At 49.2% G+C, this 20,581-nt stretch overlaps 3 protein-coding genes and 1 non-coding gene across 4 annotated transcripts; all 4 read left to right on the top strand.

The window, feature by feature from the left end:
• Positions 1-2,658: 2,658 nt before the first annotated feature.
• Positions 2,659-6,433, top strand: EI90DRAFT_3071566 (sterol-sensing domain of SREBP cleavage-activation-domain-containing protein). The gene is made up of 6 exons (XM_039061318.1): positions 2,659-3,306; positions 3,359-3,582; positions 3,635-3,689; positions 3,746-3,997; positions 4,049-4,201; positions 4,253-6,433. The coding sequence occupies exons 1-6, from the start codon at positions 2,815-2,817 to the stop codon at positions 6,281-6,283; spliced, it is 3,207 nt and encodes a 1,068-aa protein (XP_038912740.1). The 5' UTR covers positions 2,659-2,814; the 3' UTR covers positions 6,284-6,433.
• Positions 6,434-6,503: 70 nt separating this feature from the next.
• EI90DRAFT_t190 lies at positions 6,504-6,576 on the top strand. Its single transcript has one exon. It is a non-coding gene; the product is annotated as a tRNA-Thr (tRNA).
• Positions 6,577-7,888: 1,312 nt separating this feature from the next.
• EI90DRAFT_3071564 (uncharacterized protein) lies at positions 7,889-9,189 on the top strand. Its single transcript, XM_039061317.1, has 2 exons — positions 7,889-8,176; positions 8,258-9,189. The coding sequence occupies exon 2, from the start codon at positions 8,294-8,296 to the stop codon at positions 8,834-8,836; it is 543 nt and encodes a 180-aa protein (XP_038912739.1). The 5' UTR covers positions 7,889-8,176; positions 8,258-8,293; the 3' UTR covers positions 8,837-9,189.
• A 755-nt stretch (positions 9,190-9,944) lies between these two features.
• Positions 9,945-11,924, top strand: EI90DRAFT_3128266 (uncharacterized protein; the record flags this gene model as incomplete). Its single annotated transcript, XM_039064077.1, has 6 exons — positions 9,945-10,542; positions 10,593-10,676; positions 10,726-10,935; positions 10,971-11,080; positions 11,140-11,416; positions 11,479-11,924. 6 exons carry the CDS (start codon positions 9,945-9,947, stop codon positions 11,922-11,924), a joined length of 1,725 nt encoding a protein of 574 aa, XP_038912738.1.
• Positions 11,925-20,581: the final 8,657 nt, after the last annotated feature.

The raw sequence follows: 20,581 nt of genomic DNA, 5'->3' as shown, positions 1-20,581 counted from the left end.
CACTTTTATTCTTCTGTTCCTCTTTTTTAATCCTCTCTTTGTACTCATCCAAATACATGTTGTATCGAGCAAAAGAGTGGTGGGTTCTGCCGCATCAGGTGGCGATCACCAGTTATTTTTATAGCCTAAGTATATTCGCGAAACGAAATAGAAATAGATTCATGCTGGGACAGGTGAAAGGAAACATGCACTGTGCAGAGTCAAGCAAAGTGCGAAGCGCAAGCACTCTAGTGTTTGGGGGGTTGGGTCTTTTCCAAGTCGTGGTGGTCAGGGCACTATTGGCTTGTCGTTCGGGTCACGTGTGCGGGGTTTACGGGGATGCCTTTTGCGGTAGGGAAACTGTGTAGTGGGGGTGGGCAACCAAAGGTTGCCCACGGGACGCTTACATAAGCACTTTCCGCTCAAATGATGGGATGCAACTTGTTGCTCCTCTACCTCATTCCACAGTGCATATGCTGGGGATTGCGCAGCGACCTGCATGAGAGAAGCATATATAGTGTATTTTGAGCCTATAATTAAATTATTTTGATGCATTATTTGTCGAGATCGTGAGTATGAAACTATGTGGCTACTGATGAAGCAGAAGACAGCTGATCTACATATCGATCGACTATTTGTTTAAGATGGGCCTTCCTTGGGCCAGATTTGAGGCTTCGGGCCTTTGTCCGGGGCAATATGAGTTCGTCTTCACCAGGCCTGCCCCCGGCTAGTGAGGGCCCATTCCAGTTGCCGCTTTGCATTTCGGGTGGTCTTTTGATAATGACCCGCCTTTGAAATCGCAGCTTTATGCAAGGCATCACTATCATGAAGCTTTCGGCTTGCAGTGAAGCTTTCGGCTTGCTGCACCAAGCTTTCGTTTCAGATTAGAATTGTCTACACATAGTGGGGTTGGGATGTGGGCCCCGGGGCAATCAATTTTTTTTTGCCACTATCAGGTAGTGTATTCCCCCCTGGCTGGCCATATGAATCTTTTACAGCATTCTCTTTGTCTTTAGAATGTTTTGAGTTGCCCCAGAAGCCAGTGATCAATAGAGTGTGGGATATACGGCCTGGTGATCTTCTTCTCTTCTTATATGAAGACCGAGATGTCGATCCCATTTAAATTCAGATCCTCGTAGTATTATCTGAAAGTTGTCAGTCTGCCTATTTTCAAGCAAATTGGCAGAGGCTATGTGTGCTGAGGGACAAAATTGGAGGGGGGGAGGCGCAGTTTCCTTTTTGATGTGAAATGTAGGCTCGGAACAAATAATTGTAAATAAATTTTTTCGCCGAAGTTTTTGGAGGGAATGGTGATACATTTCAAGATAATTATGGGTGTCTAGGCATGCAATGGCTAGTTATAATGTTTTGGTGGTTGGAATTTTGCGCAGATGCAGTATTAGTGGTGTTATGAAGAATTTATTGGAACAACACTCCTTGTAATTGAGAAATAACAATATGTAAAACCACCAAAACACCCTAAACATGATTATGAAGAACATTTACTAATGGTATTCTTCACCAAATGTCCTGTGGAATGCACAAAACTTCGGCGATGTTGGGTCCCACTTTTCTGTGGTTGTTCAATAGTATATGCTTACATAAGCAGGTTCCACGGCGCAACCTGGGTTGCCCACTCCCATGTGTAGTTGGGGGGCTCAATATTAGCGCGGTTGTCTGCGCCCACGTCAGGGGGTGGGTGTGAGTGGGACTTGAGGGCTCGCCTCTGTGTGTGACTCTATGAGTCTCTTATGGTGGGATACCTAGCCTACGGCGCGTAGGCCATGTGGAAGTTCCAAGGAACTATCCTAGATCGTGCGGATCTACCCAGTGGGATCCAGCCGCTCTTGGGAGGCTGGACGCTCGTAGTAGACGGCCTTGGGCTCGAGATCAGCGCGAGTCTCGCCTTGGCGCCGCCTGAGCTTTAGCCCCCCTGGTTGACAGAGCCGGCATTATGGGATGGTTTCATCCCGGTTCGTTTCGTACTGAGTATTTGTCCTCTGGCATTGTATCTTACCACTGTAGTTTAACGACGTCGCGGTCGGGGGCGGAGTTATTTGGACGGCCCTTTGTGTTGACTATCCTGGGCATTCCTTTAGCGATGTCGGCTTGTACTACGGTGCGACTAGGTGACTTCCGTATCCCCGACTCGTTTGGATTTCCTCACCCCCATGTGATGGGAAGAAATAGGTAAGCGCTCCAGGCATTAAAGCCGATCTCCACACTGTATTTGTTGAGAAACGATCGGCGCCGGGAACGTTTGGGGCGGCGTACAGCCACTGATTGCATCCGTCTCCAGCTGTTTCATCACATTTAGCAAACTGGGCGGTCGTTTTCAAAAAGGTTAAGCGTAAGTTGAAGCGTACTACCGGTTCCTGTTACCGCTCGCGCGGTCACTTCCGACCATCTCAGCTAAACATATCTGATTATGATTGGCAAGTACTCTCGAAGGGCCTAATGTGTCCCAACCTCAAGCTGACGGTGTCTCTAGCTCAAGTGAGGCACTTAACGAGTCGATTCTTTTACCTGTTCGGGCTGTGAGTCCTAGTATCGGCTCCATATAAACAAAAACCTTAGCCACGTTGCTCGATGCTCCGCAGTCACTGCGCTAAGAACACTACACGCGTGCTTATTATATCGGGCTTTGTGATCACTATTCTCGTCTATCCAGCACTTGCCATCCATCTTTCACGCCATAATTTTATAGATTTCTCTACTGGACTTACGGACATATGGTCGCTGTATGGAAGTACCTTTCCTCAAGTCCGGGAATTATGGGAAGGCCATGACGCTTTTCGCGTAACATCCGATCCTTCCTTCTTGGCTCGGTGTGGAATGGACCGAACTGTGTCCATTGAACGATTATTCGTGCAAGGAGCATACGAGACATATGGTACCTTAGATCTTAGCGTTCTGACCGCTTCTGCAGCGCTTCAACGACGGATCGTAGATGAGGTTCTACGCGGAAAAAATTCTCTCCCCTGTGTTCAGAACTACCGCGGAGAATGTTTTATTACGGACCCGTTGAAAAGTTGGAATTTTACAGACTTTGCATTTCTGGATGCCGATGAGGTATTCAGGCGTGTCAACAGGGTCCCGATGGTTGACGGACTTCCTGTCCCGGCTCAGTCATTACTTTCTGGCCAGCCTCAGGAGGATGACCAGATCGAGGACCCTGATTTCCTCACATTCACTTATTACTTCCATGGAGACGATTGTCAGAACGAGGCAAAGCACAATGCTTGGTTGAAACGCCTTCAAGCTGTGGGCTCTGGGATGGGGAGAATAAAGTCATCCTCTTCTGCACCAAAATTACTTTCTATTCAGGTGCGTTTCACACCTTTTTCTAAATATTGTCCACATCATGACATGATCACAGTATGATGTCAGTGACGACAAATCTCGGATTTCTCTAATGGCTGTTGTGCTGTACATCACCTATGCCGTTGTGTTCGTTCACTTTTCCGGTTCTCTCAAGCGTATGGACACTGTGCATTCGCGTTACGGTCTAGCGTTAACCGGGATCGTGGAGATCATTGCCAGCACGTTGTGCAGTGTAAGCGTTTGCGCTCTTTGGGGTTATCATATTACCATGGTACCTTGGTGCGTAGTCCAGTGCATATAGAATTGACATATTGATGCACCATTCCGGTAGGGGGATTTTACCTGTGGTGATTGTGCTTGTGGGTGCTGAAAACATGTTTACGCTGGCATGTACCCATTCCAACCGCACTTACAGTGATTAGTACTGAGACTGGACCACCAGATCGACAAGGTGGTTTCAACCCGTGTGACTCTCCCTGTTAAAGAGCGTCTAGCCTTGGGTCTTTCCCATGCTGGAACTTTCAATACTTTTCGTGTTGTGGGTTGCAATGTAATTCTTGGGACCATCGGTTTTTTCGCGTATGGTGCCACTCGCCAATTTTGTGTCTTTGCAATCGTTGTGCTTGTGGCTCACTGGTTTCTGGTGCATACCATGTTTGTCGCAGTATTGGCCATCGACCTGTACCGTCTGGAGGTAAGTGTGATGAACATGATCTCGAACGTCGTAGCTTATCATTTTTGACAGCTCAGCGAACTTTTGCATCAGGGTTCAAAGAAGCCGTCCGTACCTAATGGAGCGAATGGTCTGAAGCGCACCAGCCTCAGCCCCGTGAAAAAGCGCAACAAGGTGCAACAGTTCCTGAAATCGGAGGCGGCGACCAACGGGAGTTTACTACTCGTCAGTATTATCAGCACCCATTCAAAATTGCTGCTGAGACGATCGGTATAGATGCTGGCTGTGTCAGCAACATTGTACTATGCCACTTATTCATTTCCGGACAGGTATGATATGGAGCCACGAGTTACGGCTGTGGCGCACCGCATGAACAGCACTCGACCGGCACCTCCCACCGAAGTCGTTCAAGACGTCGTAGGCAGGAAGATATGGGACGTCCTCAACCCTGAGGATGACCCACTTCTCTTCGTCAAAATCGAGCCTCCTACTGTCATTGAGTTAGCCATCTCCACTTCACAACCACAAGCGGAGCGTCGTCATCAGCCTCGCTTCTTTGCATCTCGCATGACTTCCCAACTCAATCGATTGATGAGGATCGTGATATTTCCTTCAGTTGCTACCAATTTCCTGCTCTACATATTACTTCGATATTTGCAGAAAGATCCAGAGTTGGTCGCCGCGCAGGGGCATCGCGAGGATGGCGATCGCCCTTCGAAGCCTCGCACCAACCTGGTTGAAGGCAATGTCTCATTTACGCCGTTGCTGCGTGCATGTTCTCAAAATGTGGCGATGATTGCTTACAGTCAAGACACATCTATTATTGCTGCTGTCAGCGATAATGAACTTGCCATATGGTTCGAGGATGGATCTCATCTGACCCTTGATACTACCTCCGCTCTTTATTCCCGCTCACAGTCACTTGGGGAAATAACGAGCCTCGCTGTTGATCCGTCTGGCGCCTACTGCGCTATTGGTAGTAGTGAGGGAATACTTGCGGTCTGGTCAATCTTCATTCGTTCGGTCCTATTTCAAGCTAGTGCGCTGTTACCGGGAAGGATTCGTTCGGTTCGGTTTGGATACACCCCAAACGTGCTCACACACCGAACCAAGTCGAAACTAAACCTCCGACGGCCATTAACCCTCGCCATATCAGTGGATGATGGGGAAACGTACATCTGGGACTTTTTTTCTTCATCGTTGCCTTCCAGAGGAGCCGAAGCTATTCCTCAGCTTAGCTCCGCGTTTGTGGTCCCCCCAGGCTCGAATGTTCACAAAGAATCTACCCCTATTGTCCCCAGATCTCCCCGCGAGGGAGTCAAGCCGTCGATGACGTTCTACTCCATGCGGCTTGCCGGATTGGGTGTGACAGATACTATCATCAGCGTGCATCCTCAAATACTGCGCGTTGGCGATGTCAACTTTCCAATCCTTATCATTATCACACAAAATCGCCAAGTATTTATCTTCAGAGAGGATTCGCGAGAGCTTGCTGGAGTTGTTGAGGCTCAGTGCAGTGTAGTAGACCAGATTCGGGTCATCGGATTGTCTGCCAGGGAATGCGCAAAATGTTTAAATGATCGGGATAGTACTCTGGTCATTGCCTTGGGAACGGAGGAAGTGCTGAAGATATACCATCTCCCATGCGTTCCTGAAGGGAAGTTATGTTCATGTCTTCGACATGATATGCTTGATGCACATAACGTGGTTCAAGATGGGAGCATTTCACGTCGAACCAGTATGACCTTCATCTCGGCAACTTCACCTCCTACACGTTTACAAACCTTCCCCGTCCCGCTTCCAATGGCCTCCATTGGATCTGCCATCGATTCCTCACGGCGGCTTCGAACTGCCACTAAGGTCGCTGAGATTTCCATCGAAAGAGGAAGCTGGGACGTATGCAATAATCTTATTCTTGGAGTACGAAGACGGCCGCCTGCCTTCCAGCCGAGATCAAGTCGGAACGAACTCTCGCCAAGCAGCCGGCCACAGCCCAAGTCGCCGTTTGAGCGATGGGAGCTCTGGTCTCTCGACCTATATGGGAATTTACGAGTTTCTCCTATTTCTGAACTTTCCTCACATGCTGATTCATCAAGTCCAAGGACATCCCGTTCATCTAGCGTCTCCGAGTTATTCTTCCACCCACCGCCCGAAGCCTCCATGCCCACTCAGGTGCACTCCAGTGCCTCCACAAGCTCTACCTTCCCTCGCATTCCTTTCACAAGGGCAGGTCCCTTTTTGTCGGTCACTCCATCGATCTCTATCACTAGTTTTGGGAATACTCTTGGAGTTTTTCGTTTCTCCTAATCCCTCTCTTGGAACACTAGAGCGCCCGTATCCTTGGAATTCATTTGTATCTTGCTTATGTAGCCCAGTATTGTACGATTGCACCTACATAAACTAATTACTTGGACTCTGCAAGAATGTTTTAGCACGACTAGATAGCAAGTCTTCATTCGTATTGGCGGCTCGCCCGATTAGGTCTTGTACTGACAAGGATGGCTTAAGGAGTCACGGCAGTTAGTTCTCCCCGCTAGCTCAGTTGGTAGAGCGCGTCACTAGTAATGACGAGGTCAGTCGTTCGAGTCGGCTGTGGGGAATACCTTTTGTGGTACCCTCGAAATTCATTACATAAATTGCTCACAGGCACGTAAAATATCGAAAGTAACACACACACATAAATTGCTCGGTCAGCTGCAGCTATTACCCTATTGAGCAGAAGGTCGCCTACCTGCTACATGTGGCGCGACTTTTATGTTATCAGTCCCCATTGGGACAGACGGGACTCATCCTCATCTTCGATATATATCCGACAATTAATGGTAAGCGAACACTCACAGGTGGACTGTGGTTTACGTTTACTTGAGCGAGAACAGGCAATGGACATCACCAGCTATGGACCGCCACTTGGGATGGCATCTGTGCGATTTCACGTATACTCCTGCTGTTGCAAACGTAGTGGTCGATGTTGATGTAGTGATGCAAGTCAACCCTGGAATTGTTGACATCATATGGGTCCTGCAGTATTGCCGGACTCAGAAGTTCTAGTAATCAGGAAAGCACCCGTGTGGGTATTCTAACTCGGGAAGCATTGGCCCCTAGGCCTGAGAATGAGACTTATGTAAATTCTGCCTAATGTAATTACGCTGTCAACGGTTCCACTAACTGGACAACACTGAACGAGGTACTTGTAGAATTGCTCTCTTCCGAATAACGTCCACGATACACTCGCACCCCTGAATCTGGCTGCGCCAACGGGATTAGATTTCCTTCATTGCCACACCAAACACAAGTGCCAATGCGACGAGGAGCCAAAGCGTGGCTAGCATGAACCTCGTAATCCAGAAATCCCACAGCACTAGCAGGGGAACGTCATTGCACTGCGGAGTCGCTCACCTCCATGAAGCGGGCGAAGCGAGACCGGACGCGGGGGCGCGGGCGCACCCCGGCCTCCTATTCACGCCTGGACCTAGGCATGACTCCAGCCTCTATGACTTCGTAATTTTAGATAGAGAGAGCCTGGACTGTCAGACGCGGATTTGTCCTCGAAAGCGACAAGCACTAGTAAATGCAGCAATAGGTGACTCGATTAGGATGTCTTGCGCCCATGGTGAAAGTATGCACGACAGATGATGACACTAACCAAGTTAACCTCGCACAGGAGCTGACTGTCGGGTGCTTGGATCGATGGCACCCAAGGGCCCCATACAGAGTTAATGACTGTGTCTATACGAAGTTGCTTAAGAGACGAAGCGCCTTGCGGCAGTATCCATAGGCGCTATGCCAGTGGGACAAAGGTGATCTTGGGGAAACGCAGCCTTTCTGGCACGGGAATTGCACCTCACACCACTTGGCGACTCGCCGTACCCCGTTACAGGGGAACAAAAGTGCCATAAACTAAGGGCACCCTATGGGCTGGAAGTCGTGCTGATGGTGAAATACATTCCTACAGCTGACATTTTGGGGAAGACTCGTGGAGGTGGCGGTGTGTGGCATTTGCACGTGTCGCCAAAGCTGGGAAGCAGACCGATGGGTGCGGCCGCAGCGCGTGAGGCAGCGCAAGTTACAGGAGGGCGCAGTCCCCTTTTTTAGTAACACTCAGCGGTATCGATCTTGAGCCCTCTGGGAATGTTAAAGGACGGAGTCCAACAACCTCTCTTAACTAACACCGCTTCGTCACTCCCTCCCAGAGGAAATATTGTCAGTCAAACAGCTTGTTGCTCTCATACTTGTCTCTGTCGTCCCTGCGATGCTGATTGCGGGCCATTCCTGATCTTGTAGCGGATCTGCCTCATCTGAGGAAACATCTTGTTCCCAATGTCAGGGTTGTCAGGGTGGCATACTCGTTCCCATCCCCACCCGTCCCGAGGAACCTTTACGCCCTCTAGCGATACACTCATAGCTGGCGTCATTCGCTCCACTCATCTTTATCCGCGGCAACTCGTCGCCGCCTTTTTCGTTCCCGATTTCGTCATAGACACTGAAGGACGCGTTCTCCAACTTAACTCAGAAGAGGAAAAAGGGGCCATCTACCAGATTCTCAGTCGTGCTACTTCCGACAAGATCCCTCTAGCTGGAGGATACAATAATCAGTGGAGGATTTTCCATCCGAGGACGGACTTTCCCATCTACAAACTCAAGATCCCTAATACCGAAGCGGGTAAAGTGGATGTCGTTTCTGTGTATGGACTGTCAAAGAGCACAATGACGCTCGAGAAGCTGGTTGGCGGATACACGGAATTGCCTGAAGTGCTCCAGGAAGGTTTCACGCTGATAGACGAAGCCCGCACGACGAGTGCTAAGGGGGAGGGCGATAGCTCGCTCGCAAGAACTGTCGGAGATCTTATCGGTGAACTTTGAAATGGTGTTTGACGAGGTAGTTTGGCAGATGAGAAGAGAGTTTTAACACATCCTTATTGGTAGATGACTGGTTGATAGGCCACCAGACAAGCTGAACCCCAACCAACGAATGAAATTGGACCCATTTGGTGTCTCATTATGTTGATAGTTGTAAGGCAAGAATCTACTCGACCTTGGCCTGGTGGGCTTCTAAACCACTTGAAATGTTTCGGGATCGCGTAAAGGACTTTTACCTCGGGGCAGGAACAGTAAGAGGTTAGAGTTCGCCAACATGACATCGAGGCCATGGCTCATTGTCCATCACGGAAATCCGCGCCAAAGCGCCGAGCATGGGACGAACCCTCAATAAGCTGTCTGAGGCTAACAACCCCAGATATGCCGCGGAGGAGGGCCAGGAGCCACAGCAATGGCATCGTAGAAATCTCATTCTCAACGGGTCTTGAGAATGAAGGCATTCCGAGGACGTCCAGAAGTCTGTAGATCGCCTTGTTGGGTAAGCATGCTTTCGAGGGGCTGCGACTCTGCGAATGTATTAGCACAGCAATCCTAGTAACGCCCTATAGTGCACTGACACGTGCACTCCCAATTTTTCTCGAAAACTTACATAAAATGAGTTTGATTCCAGATTTCCATATTTGTGACGTAAATAGAAGCATATTTACAAATTAAGTCCTGAGATTACGTCGGTGGTGCTTCGGCTTAATGGCTAATTGTTATTAGGTTTAGTGCAAGATTCGTGCGTGGGAATAAGCCTATTGAGCCTAAAAAAATGTAAGGCAGGCAGGGCTCTGGCTGTCAAGATCGTGGGCTTGGAATTCGCGCGATTCTCGCGCACGCACTTTGCGATTATACGTGTATTGTTGTTGTCCCGTCATCAGTAACTGTGCTTGCCTTTCTATTTGTACCACTGTACTTCGGATTTCACTCAGTTCTACCATCATCATATGTCCAAAGCCAGCCGAAGGCAGTTCGACTAGTCTACGATAAGAGTAGCGGGTAATGCCGCAGCAGGCGGCGTCCATCAGTTATTACATTAACAGTTCGCATTCCTCGATCGACTTGGGACTGTCTATCTCAAGTCCTCCTACTCTACTAAACGCGTTGCAACATGCCGACTTTGCGAAGCGGTAGGTATACCCGGGCCGTTTCATTAGATACCTTGGCCCCAGGAACACTAGGACCTGTGCACATCGGAGGTTCGTCGGTGGAAGTCGCCGAGCCTGCCTTCGGGAATCCGGGAGTGGACGCCGAACCAGCGACGTGCGCTGACGAGTACGGCGTGGTACAAGTCCAAGACCACGACGGATCTTCAGGAGACTTGACGCCTCCCCAGCAACATCCGCACGGCAGTCGCGAAATTCAAGTCCCGCTCCCAAATCGGTCAGCTCTAAAGAGATCCAATTTGGAGATTGGGCCGTCAGCAGGTGGGCCCTCCTCTAAGCGTGCACCCACGACTCTCGCGGTTCATCCCAATGTCCTGGACGAAGACGCACTTATCGTGGAGTTCGCGCGCCACTATGCCAAGAAACTCACCAGAAATGACTTTTGTGCTCTTCTTCTCAACCAAATTGTCCTCCAGTCAGTCGGAATACCCGGCTTAAAAAAGTTACCGCCACTGAGTGATTTAATCGCACAACATCCGGAGTTGGGGGATGGGTTAGAGGAAGCATGGAAGGCTCAATCGTTCAAGAAGATACGAAACTCGGGTATGCACCGTAGGCGGGCGTCGTTGGATGGCTCTGATAAACTGTGATAGTTACAGAAATTCTTCTTCCAACAGTCCAGCCTGCGGGTCCTCCCGACCCTGAAGCGATACTTGATTCTCAATCATCTGAAGATGGTGGGTAGAGCGTCGCCTGCTTGTGTCTTCCTTTCCGACCTCCTTCCAGCGACAGTCAAGTCGTGGTCTTCCGAATACAGAGGAGACGCTGCCAACATTCTTTACCAGTACATGATGAGACAAAATATCGCTGATACATATGCTCGCCTCTTACCAATCGTACAGTCCTCTGGCATGGGGAAATCGCGAATGGTCGACGAGTTCTCCAAGAAGCACTTTGTAGTCCCCGTCGGGGAGCTGAAGGTGATATTCTCTTCCCGTATTCTTCTGTGTGATTCTAATGTTTCAATTTAGGATATCCGGCTCCTGACCATGATGTCTTGAATTGGTTCACAAGGATTAACCTTAAAGAGCATGAAAGCGATACTCGTTTCAGCGCATTTCTCACTGCATTGTTCGAGAGGGTATCCAACGTCATTGGACCACGTAACTCAATAAAAAGTATCATCGCTTCTTTTCTAAGCTCTCATCGGCCGAGAAGTCAGCGGCATTAATGCGCTATCCTAAATCCCTTGCGGGGCAGTTTCGACTTTTTATGACAGTTGGACAGCGGTTTGGACAGCAAGCTCCTCTACGTGTGCAGTTTTACGAAGAAGTATTGGTCAGAGCGGAGGAGGCAAGTCTCTGTTTTGTGTCGCCGCTAGGTCACTCACAATCGAGGCAGCTCTATTCAAGTAATAGGCCGATGACTCCTTCAAAACAGAAAACACCGCCCGGGAGATTCACGACAAAAACAAATGGTATTCCCCATTACTTCCCTAAGCATGGTCTTGACTGATACAATGTCTTTTTTATACACAAGGCACGGATGTTGAACTTGCTACTGTCGTCCGACAAGTGTTAGAGAAGATCAACCCTCGTTTCAAGCTCAAAGCGCAGCATACTCCCATATTGACTTTGGCATTTGATGAAGCCCACACCTTGGTGCCTTCAAATACTGGTAGAGGGTGGTCCGCATTCTCATCGATGAGACGCGCTTTGCGGGGTTTACGGTTGTTCCCTATCTGGACCCTCTTCTTATCCACAACAGGGAAATCTGACCAATTCTCCCTGCCACCTTTCCTTGATCCATCGAGCCGCATTATCCAAGGTGAACTTTCCAGTGTCAAACCGTTCAGCGCTCTAGGTTTCGATCGCATGGCAATGAAGTTTCGTGAGGGCATGACTCTGAATGATGTCACTAAGTTACCGTACAGGTTATCATTGGGTTGTCCCTTGTACATTCTCCCAGATCTTTCTTCACTATAATAGCTTTATGTCATCGTAGATGGCTAATACGCTACAGTCGACTCCCTCATAACACATACCCTGCATAACCCATACTCTCTTCTAACCCATAGATTTTTGAATTTCCCAAGTTGGTTTACAGTAAGTTCAAGTATATACCCCATACCCCATACCCCATAGCTATCTTCAAGTACAATAACCCATACCTTGAGTTGGGTAATGCTGAGTGTTAATCCCTGACTGCCAACACTGAACTCATTCCCTCCCATGTTGTGATGAAACAAGTCGACGTTCTCAAAAAGGGGTTGAAGATGAGACTTCAGACCAGAAACGGAAGCTTGAGGCCGTGTAAGGGATTAACCTTACTTCACTATAATTCCGATTATAGTGATATCATTATGTTGCATCGCTATAATTCCCATTATAGTGATGCTATTATTTCTTTATTTATTTGCGCCGAGATATGTAAATACCTCGGAGTAGTTGTAAAGGCCCGGTAGCCTTTTACCTCTACCCCGTTGAATATACAGCACATTAAAGCTTATATTTAGATGGACTACCTGAGGCCTGAGGCGAACGGGGGAACGGAACGTACCATCCCCAAAATAGTAAGCAAACCTTTCAGGCCGACTTACAGGCACTACAACCAATTTCAGAGGTTGATGAAGAATGTTTGGATAATACTGGAAATCTGGTTAATGAGGAGCGTGTTATAGGAGAACTGGAGACTGCATCAATGCAGACAGTTCTGGCATGCCTGACTCTGACAAACTGGCTGTTACTTGTCATGAGGCACTCCAGGCAGTTGAGACTGCACAAATGCACAAAGACAATTAATGACCCGGCCTTTCTTTTGAAATGCTGAGGTGATGCTTGCATCTTTGGGACAGTGGGCATGAGCCATGGAGATGCAAAGCATGAAGGACACTCACTTGTGTTGGAGGAACACCATGCATTAACCGATCTCTATTGTCACGTGATTTGCATGTGACTTCTGTTAGAGTATAGTCATGCTTATTTTTTGAATTCTTTTCTTTTTTCCTCAGTTCTCGCTGTAGAGACTGAGGTCAGTCCCTTTTATCCAACTTCATATTTAGCTCCTATCTTACATTGTAGTTAGTCACTCCTTTAGGTTAGGATAATCTATCTTAGTTCTCGCTGTAGAGACTGAGTCACTCCTTTAGATATCTTATTAACTTGACAGACTACTTTCCTCATACATACTACCCTAATATCCATAGAAGCTATAGACACACTGAAACTTTTTTGTCTTGCCAGTCACACATCTCTCACACAACCCATACATTGTGGCCTCTCCCGATGGGTATGTGTTATGAGGGAGTTGACTGTACCTGCATCCCCTGGTGTCAGGGCAATAGCCCCGAACCCTGAGCCACATGTAAATTAGATACATATAGTCACGTGGGCAAGCGGGAACCTCCGGGTAACTGCTTACACACCACCGTAAAATACACAAACTTGTATCACTTACGGCCTTGTGTGCTGAGCTACCCAAAGACCTCACACTTTTTTAAGTGCATGAGGTGTGTTTTACAACACAACCCACAACTCTACAATCTTAACATCTGACTCGGAAGCGCCTATGGCGCCTAAACATGCCCACAAGGGCAAGGTCGCATCTGCAGCGACACTAAAAAGAAACGAGCGGTTTATTAAGAAACTGCAATCTCCCATCATGGGAGATTCAAACCAAAAGCCGTCGTCAGACGACAACGAGGATCAACATGATCCGGCATTAGCAACCACCTCAGGGCTGGTCCCTGAAGGTTTTAGAAACTTACGTGGAGTAAGTGCAGGGCAAAATACCCCCAGAACTCCACAACATACTGATCTAACCCAAGCTGGGGAAGATCCCTCACCTCCTCACGAGGTGATCGACTTGTGCAAAAAACACGTAAGCGCCGAACGATCAGCCCAAAAAGCTGATCGGATAGAGTCGCAGGAAACTCCAGGGCCCCACTATCCCCTGGAGTCCCCCCTCACGTCCCCAAGTCAAGCCCCAAAGGCAGACAAAGGGAAACAAAGGGAAGAGCCCCCGCGTCGGCTATCCAAAAAACTACTGGACTTGTTCCAGGTTCCGTCTGAATGGAGGATGGAAAGTGATGATCAACTTCTTCTCAGGCTGAAAGCCCGAGAAGGCGTGAAGATACACCCCAAGAGCAGGATCTCCCAGAGCGCGGAAGCTCCAAAAGAACTTCTGCTGTTTACACTCCCACACACCATGCCAGACAAGGCAAGGTCGCCAACCTTGGAGGAGGTCTCCGAGATAATGAAGAGGAGGCGAACTGAAATGAGGGAGTTTGCTGAGGAAGCCTTACGTAAAAGTAAGGAAAAACCAGCGAACAGACCCCTCTATGAAAGGGAAGCACCCTCCGCAATGGCCTCGCCTAAACAAAGTGAGCGTGGAGTGTTCACTCCAAGAACCCATTCTGGAACCCCCAGAAGCGGAAATGTCAACTGGGGAGAGTCTCTGCTCGCCCAACCAAACTTCCTCCTGGAAAACCAGGAATCGCACATAATAAACATGATAAACTCGATCCAAAAAAAGATCGAGGAAACGAACCATAATAGTATGGCTCGTCTAGAGATAACTCTAGAAAGAATGGCCAACGCAATCGATGCATTGACTGAAAAAATCAGCGAACAAACAGACTTGCTGAAGGAAATAAATTTCTCACAAAAAAGTGAGGAAACAAATAAACACCCCTGGACCACAGTCCAAGACATAAATAGAACTCATGAAAAATTCACGAAAAGAACCACCAGTGAAAGCACACTGGAATATCATCAGCAACTCGACAGAGACGCTAAGGAGATCCTTCTCCCAAGGATAGGAGAAGACGATGCCGAAAGAAGGCATCGTTCAGAGATTAGGAGGAGAATTGGCACGTACCAAAGGTTCGGCCAAACGTCCACTTATGATGGACCTCTCAAACAGAGAGGTAACTCATTCACACCCTCTCAAAACAATGAGAGAATACAAATACAACTTCAGGTGAATTCGCCTGAAACCAAAGAAACGCTGTGAGGAAGATTTCCCCCAGCAAAAACCCCCCAAAGGAGAGATCTCCATTGGATAGTGACCCCACGAAGGCAGGGGAGCAAGAAGAGTACCTGGAGAAATGGTACGAAAAGGCCATAAGAATGGCCGAAGTGAGAATACTCACTCCCTACCCAGAAGGAGTGAAGCCAGAAGCCCTAAAGAATGGGCCAGCATTCCCTGACAAGAAATGGTCAGGGGAGAACAACATGGAATCGTTCTGGCAGTGGTTCACAGAACTACTGGGATGTCAGGGTTCAGCACCCTGCCTTAGGGTGCCCCGGACTCCCCACCTACTTTACCCCCTTTTATTCTTTGACTGTTGCCTTGTTGTTGCCTTTGTGCATTGTGTACACGCACGCACGGGATAGCGTGGGAACTTTCTGAGCGAGCAGCTCGCCCAGAATGTTCCCATGGGTCACAGCCACAGTTCTGGGCGAGCAACTCCCCCAGAACGTTCCCACGCTTACTGGGCACTGCCACCTGGATGTTCCCTCCGGGTCACACTACACAACTCTAGGAGCTGTATAGTTGTGGGCATGTGACCCATTCCTTTATATAGCAACCATGCGGGGAGATGAGACCTTTACCCTTCTTCTCATCTCATGCCCCGCATAGGCAAGTGTATATATTCCCTTTCTTTTACTATACATCTCATGCCCTGCATAGTGTGAGGACAGGTTAGATGGGGGTTGAGGTCAGGGAGCCTCCGAGTCCGAGGCCGGGCCCTGACATGGGATTCCTCACCTTGTGAGGATGCAAAGGTCCCCAATTTGATGAAGTCCACCTGGACTGCTTGATTCGTGGATTAGGGGGGCCCGTGTTCGACCTCGGAATTAGACTCCGAGACGAAACTCTCCTCAGAGGAGACGAGGGCATGTTCCTCGAAGTTCTCAACATATTGATGAGAACCTTCATCAAAGCCTCCGCCGCGTTGAACGCGACAAAGAAATACCGCAACGTCAAATACGAAGTGGAAAAAGGCCTAAAACAGTTCTACTTAGAACTGTCAAAAGCAGCGTCCCAGATGGTGACGCCACCAGACCAGGCATCCTTCAACGCCAGGTTCCTAAACTACATTCCCCTTGAATGGAAGAGGGAAATGATTGCTCATGATAGAATCAGAGCAGACTTCTCCTCAAACGAGGAGATGTTAAAAGCAATATCTCGTGTAGACAAGATAATTGACGGGCTGAAGATGTCTTCAGCCTACAAATCAGGTTACTATACCCGAACAACTACCACGGCAACCACGAGCTGCAGCAGAGCCCTCCCATCAGGAAAGAAGGCGGAAGAGCTGAAACCCAGATGGAAAGAGGATACATCCTCGAAAAACTCGAGGAAAACTGACCAAAAGTCAGTTCCAATTTGCGGCAAATGCAGCAAAATAGGGCAAATGAAAGATTGCCCAAGACACAATATAACGAGCGATGAAAAACCAAGGCGCATAGCTGCCATGGAGATTGCGAACTCAACGGATGAAGAGTCGAAAGGCTCATCAGATGAGAAACTAGAGAACAACTCTGGTAACTCCGAAGCATCAAGCTTCGAAGTAGAGGACCCATATGAAGGACCTCAATACTCACCTGACTCAGAGGGTGAGGAAGTCAACGTCGGGACCATAAGGATGGGCCCAATGTCAGTCGTCGATCACAACGACATAAATTACAAAATCAAACTGGCTGTAGCACACCAGTTAGAAAACATGGCAGATGAAAAAGTTGCCGAAGCCTTGGTGGAAGCACCAAGAAAAGACGCCTTGGGGAAATACACCAAAGTACCCAAGGAAAACAAGGACAAAGGGAAGAAGGACCAAAAGTCCATCGAAACCCAGTCCCCCTTGTTTGATGCGAAATTCCACATCTCAAAAGACGCGGGAAAATACCCCACAAACAGACCGCTCTCAACGAAGAGAATGCTAACGGCTCACATAAAAATAGCAGGCATAAAAGCCTATGCGCTATTCGATAGTGGAGCCAAAACAGACGCTTTATCGCCGGACTTTGTCTGTGCGGTCCACATCCCAATTCTCCAATTGGAGAACCCAGTCATCCTTCAAATGGGGACAAAAGGAACAAGATCACAGATCCTGTTCGGAACCAACATGGACATTGAGATCAACGGCCACATAGAAAAACACTACTTCGATGTAATTAACATCGACAGATATGATGCCATCTTCGGTGCCCCCTGGTTAAACAAAAACCAGGTAAGCTTAGACTTCCGGTCCCACAAAGTGAGAACGGTGAACAAGGGCAACATAGACACCCAAGTTGGAATAAGCGAAGACCGTGTGACGAGATCACATGGATGGAAAACTCGAGCAAGAGCCCGAGAACAACCAAAAAAGAAGCCCCCCTGACAGGGAGGTGGGATTGAAATGCACCTCAGGGTAATCAAAAGAAAATACCCTGAAGGTTGGCCCAATCCTAGTCTGGAAGGACTAGAACTTCCAGACGTACCACACCTGGAAGGTCTCTCCATGAACAACCCCGAGTTCGAAATACTCAGGGAATGGTGGAGAGAAAAATTTGAAACTGTAATGGTGCCAGTGCCATTAGAAATGCCTCCCTTGAGGGAGGTGAACCATCAAATCCCGTTGAAGGATCCGAACAAGAAATTTTGGGAAAACACCCCGAGATGTCCCACAGCACTGCAGGAAGCACTAGCGACCAAAATAGATCGCTATGTAAAAGCAGGATGGTGGTATCCCGCAAACAGCGAGCGAGCATGCCTGCTACTGTGCATCCGCAAAGCAGATGGATCTTTGCACACGGTAATAGATGCGAGGAACCGTAACTCAAACACGATCCTCGACGTCACACCAATGCCAGACATGCGACTGATCCAAGAATCAGTCGCCAGAGCAACATACCGATCCAAGATCGATATGTCGGACGCGTACGAACAAATACGTGTGGATCCAGACGACGTCCATAGGACGACATTCTCCACGCCCCACAGGATGTACAACTCGAACACGATGCAGCAAGGAGACTGCAACGCTCCCTGTGCCTTCCAGCGCGCACTGACCTGGGAACTACGAGGAGAAGTAGGCAGACGCCTACATGTCTGGTTCGACGATATATTCACCAGCACAAGCTCAGTGGAAAACCACAATAAAGCACTATTGTGGTTATTCACTTGCCTAAAAGGGGTGAAATTCTACATAAGCCGGAAAAAATTCCAGCCATTTGCCCCAATCCTAGACGTTCTAGGAAGCCGAGTGGATGAACAGGGTGTCATATCCATACAATCCCGACCTCCGCTCCGGGCTCCTGGAACTCCGAACTCCGACTTCTGGAGCCCTCCTTCCCTTCCGTCACCTTCTCCTTGCCGACTCCCAAGAGGTTATCCCACCTCCGGCTCCAACACCACCTTCGGTCCGACTCCGGAACATTCCGGGTCCGACCCCAACCTCGACACCTTCCAGACGAGTACGCAAAACCTATGCTCCCGACTCCGGACCTCCGCTCCGGAATCCCGTTCGCATCTCCGTCTCCGGAACCTCTGGTCTTAGCTCCGACCTCGGACTTTGACCCCACCTCCGCTTATATCCATTGTATTGGTTAGCTCATTCCATTTAATTACCTTTGCCAATATTCCGGAGTTTAACCTCCGAGTTCGGACTTTCCGGACTTACTCCGGACCTTGCAACTATTGCATTGTCCATTTCAATTCCGCTATTCTCCCTCATTCCTATTTGGGCTGCTGCTTCCTTTCTATTCAGTCAGCTAGCCATTCCCGACTCCCATCCTCCTTCCTTCCTTCTTGGGCCTTGGCCCTTCATTCCTCCTTTGGGAAACACCATTGAGTCAAACACTTGACCCTCGGTGTTGTTCCTCTTTCCATCTCCCTTTGTCTCCTTTTGTCCTACCCTTGTTCCTTTTGATTCCGGACCCCTCCTTATATACAATGTACCTAGTAACTTGTAACCTCAGTCCGAAATCGACATGAATTCCCCCCAAGAGACTTTCCCTCTGCTAGATCCGAAATTAGGGACCCCTAGGACAACCAGCAATGGCACAGCGCTCCGCTTGAGTCGCTGAGGCCGAGGTCCTTCCATGCTAAGTCTCTGATTCCATTCCGGAGTCGTCCGAATCTGCCCGTTCTAACACAGGGCATCCACGCTCAAGCGGATAAAATGGAAAAAATCCGCAACTGGCAAGAGCCAGTAGACCACACAGGAGTCCTAAGATTCTTGGGAATGGTAGAATATCTATTGATATTCATGCCAAATGTCAGCGGTTACACAGGACCACTGCAAACAATCTGCTCAAACAAGCAGACATTCAGGTGGACACCACTCCACCAAAAATGCTTCGATGAAATCAAACGTCTAGCATGCAGGGCTCTGATCCTGAAGCCTGTCCAGTGGAATCCACTGGAAAGCCTCTCAGAAGAAGAGAGGACCAAACTCCATGTCTGGGTCATAACAGACACATGCCCAGCGGGCATGGGCACATTAATTGGACAAGGCAAAAAGTGGCAGACTTGCCGCCCGGCTGCATTCATGTCCAAAAAATTCACCAACACACAACGTAGGTACTGTCATATCCGTGCATACCCGACCCCGACCCGACTTCCGGACCTCCACCCTCTTCACCTCCGGAGTCATAACCTACCGCTGCCGTTCCGATACTCACCTTCGGTCCTGGCAACACACCTCCTCCTACTACTCCGCTCCCCTTCACAACACCTCCACCCTCCCGTTATCCTCCTACGCTTCCCCCGTCCGCTCCGATACTCACCTTTGGACCTGACTACTCTCCTTTCTGCCACTCTCTCCTCCCTCCGTTACTCCTCCACCACCCTTCCGCCAAGTTACGACCTGAAATGCCCCCAAGAGACTTCCTGCTCACCTACTGTGAAATTAAGGACCAAATGGACAAACAGCAATGGCACAGCGCTCCGCTTGAGTCGCTGAGGCCAAGGTCCCTCCACGCTAAGTCTCCGATTCCACTCCGGAGTCGTCCGTTTCCGCCCATTCTAACAGTATTTCGGACTCCACGTTGCTGTTGTCTAGTTCCGACATCGAGCACCTGGCGCCCGACTGCCTCCACCTCCAGCAGTCAACCGCACCCTCTGTCTTGGCTTCGGGTAAGCCACCCAACCCCCACCTTCCTTCTTCCTCGGTCCCTTGTCGCTTCGCAGTACACCCGCTGCGTCGCATGGGAACTGCCTTCCATCGTACGGACCAGTCTGGTCCATACCCTTCGACACTGTCGGACGCGTTTGACACGCGCCCCGACACCACTTTTAGGTCCCTGGGAGCCGCCTTCTATCACCTTCACTCCCACACCTCGCCCCTCGTTTTCCCCCTGCCTCTCGGTCCTTCCGGACCTCCACACCCCTGTCTTGGACACCTCGTCCTTGACCTCCCCCACCTTCCGATGCACCGGCTCCTTGCTGGTCATCACTCAACTGTCGATTAGGCACTGCTGGCACGCCAGTACCCAGGCCTTCGACTTACCCCATCCGCTTCGCTTCGGTCTGAATCAACCTGGACGAACCTTCGTCACTCGCAGATGGTCCTTGTCCCTTAAGTTCTGGGACACCTACTGACTCGCCCAACTTCGATCCGTTGATCGACGGGTTTAAGAGCAGTTACCTAGTC

The sequence above is a fragment of the Cantharellus anzutake genome (assembly GCF_015039405.1).
Source record: "Cantharellus anzutake strain C23 chromosome Unknown EI90scaffold_48, whole genome shotgun sequence".
Taxonomy (NCBI): Eukaryota; Fungi; Basidiomycota; class Agaricomycetes; order Cantharellales; family Hydnaceae; genus Cantharellus; species Cantharellus anzutake.
The sequence above is the reverse complement of the archived record's forward strand: the minus strand, read 5'-3'. Positions and strand labels throughout refer to the sequence as shown.

Bases quoted from the DNA above. Each gene is read 5' to 3' on its own strand.
- EI90DRAFT_3071566 (XM_039061318.1), top strand. From the start codon at position 2,815: ATGGACCGAACTGTGTCCATTGAACGATTATTCGTGCAAGGAGCATAC. The intron at 3,307-3,358 runs GTGCGTTTCACA...ACATGATCACAG, and splicing joins CAAAATTACTTTCTATTCAG to TATGATGTCAGTGACGACAA. The intron at 4,202-4,252 runs GTCAGTATTATC...CGATCGGTATAG, and splicing joins CCAACGGGAGTTTACTACTC to ATGCTGGCTGTGTCAGCAAC.
- EI90DRAFT_3071564 (XM_039061317.1), top strand. From the start codon at position 8,294: ATGTCAGGGTTGTCAGGGTGGCATACTCGTTCCCATCCCCACCCGTCC.